Below are 7406 nucleotides of genomic sequence, written 5' to 3'. Positions count from 1 at the left end.
TGAGAGCCTCTGGGGGGTTTTACGGGTGTGCTTGTTTTTTGCACTTTCTGGCCCTTGTGTGGCCCCATCTGCAATATGGATCATTCCATCACAAGTGGGCCAATGGGGAAAGCCTTTGCAATCACTAGATATTACAAATGCAAGTGCAGGATCAAAGAAGGCCACAGGAGGTGCACTAATTGCGTGCCACATATGAGGTGGACCACTGTTTGTGCACCCCCGAGGGTGGCCCATTGGAAGAGGGCAAGAAAGGCCCAGGAACCGCCCAGGCAGGTGCGGTCACGCACAACATCTGTAGGCAAGGAAACGCCTGTTCCCCTCGCAAAGTGACTTTGGGTCGCCACTTGTAGTGTAAGGTGAAACAGCATCTACAATCAACCAATTACCATTTTTTTTAATGTTTTTCACAGTACAGGTGCATATTTAAACCTGCATTTTTTTGTAACAAGGCACACAGTCTTGATCTACTCTGCGAACACTCAGATAAGGGTGCAGCATGGGGCAATCAGGCACAGTGCACTCTAACTAGAATTCAAGCTCTGAAGGTCATTCACAAAGCAGGACATGCGGCACAGGAGGTAAAATAAAAGAAATAAGGCTTAGTGAAAAATAAGCCCAAGAGTAGTTCCTTTTAAGACACTCTGCTACAGCCAAGTGAAACCATGAAAATAGCTTAAAAATCTAATTACAGAAATAACCCAAGAAAAATGCTGAATTCTTCATACTTGAATAGCAGACGTTACCAGAGAAATATATATTATTTCCAACAAAATATACTAAAGGCCGGTCTGCGAGTGCAAAAGTGGCAGCCTCAAGAAAATCAAGAACTAGTAGGTAGTATGGTGTACTATAAAAACTGAAGCTGATTAACTGCTTGCCTTGTTGCTCAGGCAGAACACTCTATCAAAGTTTTTTGGGGGCCATTAGGAAATTAGTATAGGCTCGGAAACAACTTCTGACTTTGGTACAATAGGCAAAAATATGGATTATTGGCACACACATCTTTATAGCATATCAAAACCCTGACCAACTGAAAAACACAATAAAAAATGCATTACCTGAAATGGAAAAGGCATTAGATTTGCATGCTGCCTAAAGATTCCTGGTCCTGAGGACTCTAACCACAACATTGTCCACAGTTGCCAAGACTGGTTTTGTACTTATCATTGTTGTAACCCTACCAGTTATCTCTTACTTCTTTTTCTTTTTTTAAGCTTGATGAGGGAATGTATAACATACATGTCTGCACTGTCTTCACACAAGGAAGAAGGAGCAATAGACTTTCAAATGAAAATTTAACATCAGCCACATACAATATAAGGTGAGGAAACTGTGACTGAACCCTGCTTTTGTGATGAATGTTTACTAATTGTAAACATGAGCACTGGGGGAAGAGCACAGTAGAAATGGTCTTGCACTTCAGTGCTTAAAGCTATGGAAAAGTAGATCATTGCATTGCATTGTATTGTATTGTATTGTATTGTATATAGCTCTTATATAGCGCAACTGCCCCCCTACGGGTATCCTGGCGCTTTTATAAAGAACCTAATCAGATGGAGCCGGCCGAAAGCAGGGTTGATTAGTGGGTACTGAAATCTCAGATTTTGGCAAATAGCCAGGTCTTTAGGCTCCTTCTAAAACCTATCAGGGAGTCGGCTTGCCTGATGTTCTGGGGCAGCTCATTCCACAGCCGAGACGCTACTGTGCAAAAAGCCCTACCTCCCATCCTGGCTCTCTTGAATCTGGTGGTTGTTGCTAGACTCAGACTGGAGGAGCGAAGAAGCCTAGTGGGCTTATACCATGCAAATCTTTCCTGCATTGGTAAGGGGCCCGTACTGTGCAGTGCTCTATAGACAATGCACAGTGATTTAAATGTGACTCTGTCCCTCACGGGCAGCCAGTGGAGGTCTCTCAGAGCCATTGTGGTAGAGGAGCTGCGTGGTCTATTAAGTGCCAACTTGGCCGCGAAGGTCTGGACTCTCTGCAGCCCCTGCAAGATATATGAGGGGCACCTAAATATAGGGAATTGCAGTAATCCAGTCTGCATAAGATTATACATCTTACCACCAGGGGCCTGGCCTCGACGGGAAGAAGAGGGAGAATCTGTCCAAGTGCTTTTAGCAGACCAAAGCAGACGCTGATTGTTTTGTTAGTTTGCAATACCATTTGAAGATCTTCATCAAACAGTTCTCCCAGGTTACGCACTGTCTTAACTAGGACACAGAGATCAGCCCCCGGGGAAAATCTAAACTGACACTATGGCTGCTGATTCAATTTTGCAGTCAAGCAGTAGACTATCTCCGTTTTCCCCTCGTTAAATTGTAGGGAATTTGCATTAAGCCAACCAGAAACCAGACACATGCCTTCCTGGAATGTGTCCATAGACACTGCATGTTTCCCTTCAAGGGAAAACACCAGTTGGGTGTCGTCAGCATAATTGATCAGATCAATCCCATAAGATTTTATAAAGGGGATCAAAGGTCGCAAATATATATTAAAAAGGATAGGACTGATCGCCGAGCCTGTGGCACTCCATGGTGAACCAGGGATATGGGAGAAGCATACGGAGTCATGGTCACTACCTGTTGTCTACCTGACAGGTATGATTGTAGCCATGTCAGAGCTTTGCCCTTCACCCCCAGTTTCTCCAGTCTGCCTAACAGGACTGCGTGGCTTACCGTGTCAAATGCGGCCGACATATCCAACAACACTAGTATTGATGAATTACCATTGTCAGCTCGCATTCGCAGTGTGTCCGGCATGGTAGCCAACGCAGTCTCTGTCCCATGGCCTGGACGGAACCCAAACTGATCCTTATCCAGTAAGCGGTTATCTTCAAGATAACTCGACATGGATCTGCTGACAGTCTTTTCCAGGATTTTTATAGGGTGGGGCAAGAGGGAAATAGGCCTAAAGTGAGCTGGAATAGTTGGGTCCAGTGAGGGTTTCTTGAGTAGGGGAGTTACCGTTGCCTGCTTCCATACCTCCGGCACTACTACCAAAGGCCACATTAACATGCAAATGGTCTTTTAATGACCTGTGAAGTGCTCGGGTGCGGCTGCGAGTGTGTGCCCCGGCTGGCGCGCAGGGTGAGGTGACAGAGGGAGTGGGAGGGAAAGGGAGGGAGAGGGGGACGGAGAGGGAGAGAGAGAGAGAGAGAGAGAGAGAGTGAGAGGGAGAGGGAGTGAGTGAGTGAGAGGGAGGGAGGGAAGGAGTGAGAGAGTGAGAGGAGTGAGTGAGTGAGAGGGAGTGAGAGAGAGGGAGTGAGTGCGAGGGAGTAAGTGAGAGAGTGAGTGAGAGGGAGTGAGTGACTGAGAGGGAGTGAGAGAGAATGAGTGAGTGGGAGTGAGTGAGTGGGAGTGAGTGAGTGGGAGTGAGTGAGTGGGAGTGAGTGAGTGAGTGGGAGTGAGTGAGTGGGAGTGAGTGAGTGGGAGTGAGTGGGAGTGAGTGAGTGGGAGTGAGAGGGAGAGTGTGAGAGGGAGTGAGTGAGGGGGAGAGAGGGAGTGAGTGAGGGGGAGAGAGGGAGTGAGGGAGTGAGTGAGGGGGTGAGAGGGAGTGAGGGAGAGGGAGTGAGTGAGGGGGAGAGAGGGAGTGAGTGAGGGGGAGAGAGGGAGTGAGTGAGGGGGAGAGAGTGAGTGAGGGAGAGGGAGTGAGTGAGGGAGAGGGAGTGAGGGAGGGGGAGAGGGAGTGAGGGAGGGAGTGAGGGAGTGAGGGAGTGAGGGAGGGAGTGAGGGAGAGGAGTGAGTGAGTGAGGGAGAGGGAGGGAGTGAGGGAGGGAGTGAGTGAGGGAGAGGGAGTGAATGAGGGAGAGGGAGGGAGTGGGAGGGAGGGAGTGAGAGTGAGTGAGAGGGAGGGAGTGAATGAGAGGGAGTGAGTGAGAGGGAGGGAGTGAGCGAGTGAGAGGGAGGGAGAGAGCGAGAGTGAATGAGTGAGAGGGAGGGGGAGTGAGAGAGAGAGGGAGTGAGTGAGTGAGAGGGAGTGAGTGTGAGTGAGTGAGAGTGAGTGAGAGGGAGTGAGTGAGAGGGAGTGAGTGAGAGGGAGTGAGTGAGAGGGAATGAGTGAGAGGGAATGAGTGAGAGGGAATGAGTGAGAGGGAATGAGTGAGAGGGAATGAGTGAGAGGGAATGAGTGAGAGGGAATGAGTGAGAGGGAGTGAGTGACTGAGAGGGAGGAGAGGGAGTGAGACGGACAGGGAGGGAGAGAGAGTGAGACGGACAGGGAGGGAGAGGGAGTGAGACGGACAGGGAGGGAGAGGGAGTGAGACGGACAGGGAGGGAGAGGGAGTGAGATGGAGACTGGGAGGGAAAGGGAGGGAGTGAGAGGGAGGGAAAGGGAGGGAGTGAGAGGGAGGGAAAGGGAAGGAGACGGAGAGGGAGGGAAAGGGAGGGAAATGGAGGGAGAGGGAGGGAAAGGGAGTGAAAGGGGGTGAGACAGAGTGAGTGAGAGGGAGGGAAAGGGACGGGGACGGAGAGGGAGTGAGAGAGAGAGAGGGAGAGAGAGGGAGGGAGAGAGAGGGAGTGAGAGAGAGGGAGTGAGACAGTCGGAGTGAGACAGAGGAAGACAGGAGAGAGGGAGGGTGAGAGGGAGAGAGAGCTAGAGAGAGGGAGGGAGACCGAGAGAGATGTGTGTATGCCGGGACGGCTCAGTGGACGAAGGCGTCCGCTGCAGGGACCTATGATCAACCTCATGGTCAGTTTTATGTTGTTGCTCTAGCCCCTCCCCCTCCCCCACTGACCCTGCCCCCCCACCGATGCGGCCCTCGGACACAAACCAAACTGTAAATTTGGCCCCCGAGAGAAAGTTTGTGAGTACCCATGGGCTAGACCAACCTAGCACCAGAATTAAAATATTGATAACAGCAAATAACTTCAACCAAGAGGCTGTAAAAGGCCCTGACTGTGACTATCTGTATATACAGCTATAGGGGAGGCACTCTGAGTGAAACATGTTGAGGCTCTCCTTATGCTGTGGACCCCCTAAAGTGATGATTTTTGAGGTTGAGAACCTTCATTACGACATACTCTCCTGCAGTGGCTGTATACTTCCACCTTATGCCATCCACCACCCATGTGACTTTATGGACATTCTATGACCTCACTGGATTGCAAAACGACATTGGGTCATTTAAAGGGAGCTCTGAACTTCATTGGCCATTAGGATGTCATAGGCCTTGACAAGCCGAGAGAGAAAAAATATCTATTCGAAGACATTTACAAAAAAAAGAGTGTGTAATCATCGCTACAAGAAAAACAGGTCCGTAGAATACAAATGCTTGTGAAAAAACATCATCAGCAAAGTATAACTTTATTTAGAGATTTTAGTTGCAGACTGCAAAAAATAGTTGAAGAAATTACCCAACTTTGACTATGCTACATTTTGGCCCTGTGGAACTCCTTGCCTGCACTGAAGTAATGCTGCAGTTTTTGCCCACATGAGACTGTTTTGCCTTTTATTTCCTCTGTTTTACAAGTTGTGGAAAAATTATTAATCCATGTGCATTTGAACACGGAGAATGTTGGCTTTAGGAAAAACATTAAAAAATATATTATTAATACTTGGTCAATGTTCTCACAGCTAAAAAACTGTTCACAGATCCTGTACATGTTCAACTATATTTGTGACTATTAACGAAAATCACACAAAAAAGAGTTGACTGGTCTGCAGAACTTTAACACCTTCGACGCTCATGACGAGCTCAGCTCGTCATGAGGTACACCTCTCGTACACTCATGCCGAGCTGAGCTCGTCATGATTAGTGGGAATTACAGATTTTCAGCGCAGGGGGGGGAAACCATAAGCGTTGATGGTGTTAACAGGCTCCCAAACCATTAATTTGCTGCTCTTCTCCTGTGCAATTAAAGAATCAGAGCCAATTGGGCTTGCAAACAGACCAAAGTACATAATTATGTAGAGTGATGACTTTCCTACTTAGAGTAGTTTGAATTTTGGTACTGTAAGAGGATATGTAGTGTTTCTATCCACCAAATGCAGGCATCACCTCTCTCTCCCTCTTCTGCTGCTGCTTCAGGTCTTCTTCTTCTCTCTCTTTTCTTTGCTGCTCTTCCCATTCTTCTTTGATCTTTCGCTTTAAAAGCAAAGCAAAGTGAAGCTTAGTCTTGTACCAGAAGATGGATGTCGAACTATCACTGAACAAGCTATACATGCCAGAATGAACATGTGAGGTATGAAAAGATTTAACTTAAGACATGAGGACAAATCCATGAATAATAGAAGAAACATAAAGGGAAGCAAAAAAGACAAAGATTGACGTATTTCTTTTATCAAGCAAACAGGTGGGGACCCAGAGACGATACACCGGAACACTAAACACAAAATCAGCAGAGCGAAATTCTGACAAACAGTGGAGTAATAGGGCACATGGCAGAAATCAAGATGGGAACTATGCAGCATAATCTGAGCCTAGGCTTATCAAAATGCCTTAGCAGAAAATGTTACTGAACTACAATCTGGTGCTCTACTTTGAAGATTTTTTTTAAATTTATAAACTGTAGAGTGGCTAAAATAGATATATATTGCACAAACATTCATGTGCTGTTTTTGCTTTTGTGGTAGGTTTGAGTGGTGTTTTACCATACCTTATAATGCCACAATTTGATTTTACTCACTTGCATGAGAAAAAAAATATATAAATATATATATTGCCTTCTTTAAGCAAATTTTCATTAGCAAATTATTTTCAGAAATAAAACTGGAATTATTTAAACATGTGTTCAATTTCACGTGCAAACATGAAGACATACAACAATCTATGACTATCAAAGAAAATCCAAAGCTGCAGGGCTCGCTTTATACACTTTTACTGCATTTAAAATCATTTCTTGTTCTGCTATCACAGTGTATCGGGAAAACAGAGCTTCCAATCCCATTCTGATTACATTATTAAACATATTTAATAGTAGTCCAGATTTCTGGAGATTCTAACAGGAAACTTGGTGAAGGTAAAACTACATCAGAAAGCAGTACCTCTTCTTCTTCCTGCCGCCGCTTTGCAGCCTCTGCTCTTTCCTTTTTTATACTGAATTCTTCATTAGCCTTTTGTTCTCTCAGCAGCCATTCTTCATGAAGCCTTTTCCTACCAATACATGTAAATGTTAATGAGGGAAATTAGGCTTTTGGAAAGAAAACATTAAAACAGACTAAAGAAATGTAGTTGGGATGACAAGGAGTGGTTGTGTTGGGTGGAATGAGAGGGGAAGATTGCTATTGATTGAAATATCCCCATCAAATACAATGAAAGCAGACTGCCAAAGCACCCACATCCCCCATACACCAAGGCAGGAAAAGTTACACAATTCGATATCAGCCATCCAACCGAGCAAAGTCCTCACAATAATTTATTCAAAGTTTTATATAGCGCGAACAAGATCTTTGCAGATATCAGAGCG

At 46.0% G+C, this 7406-nt stretch overlaps 1 protein-coding gene across 1 annotated transcript in view; it reads right to left on the bottom strand.

Moving 5' to 3' along the window:
- ZRSR2 (zinc finger CCCH-type, RNA binding motif and serine/arginine rich 2) overlaps positions 1–7406 on the bottom strand; it is a 170931-nt gene that overhangs the window by 101481 nt on the left and 62044 nt on the right. Inside the window, exons 4-5 of the mRNA XM_086934342.1 lie at positions 6985–7093; positions 5999–6085 (exon numbers count right to left, since the gene is read on the bottom strand). Of these exons, the coding sequence (XP_086790468.1) occupies positions 5999–6085; positions 6985–7093 (196 nt within the window). The remainder of the gene's footprint in view (positions 1–5998; positions 6086–6984; positions 7094–7406) is intronic.

This window comes from Lissotriton vulgaris, chromosome 8, assembly GCF_964263255.1.
Source record: "Lissotriton vulgaris chromosome 8, aLisVul1.2, whole genome shotgun sequence".
Taxonomy (NCBI): Eukaryota; Metazoa; Chordata; class Amphibia; order Caudata; family Salamandridae; genus Lissotriton; species Lissotriton vulgaris.
This window is presented reverse-complemented; position numbering and strand designations above follow the sequence as displayed.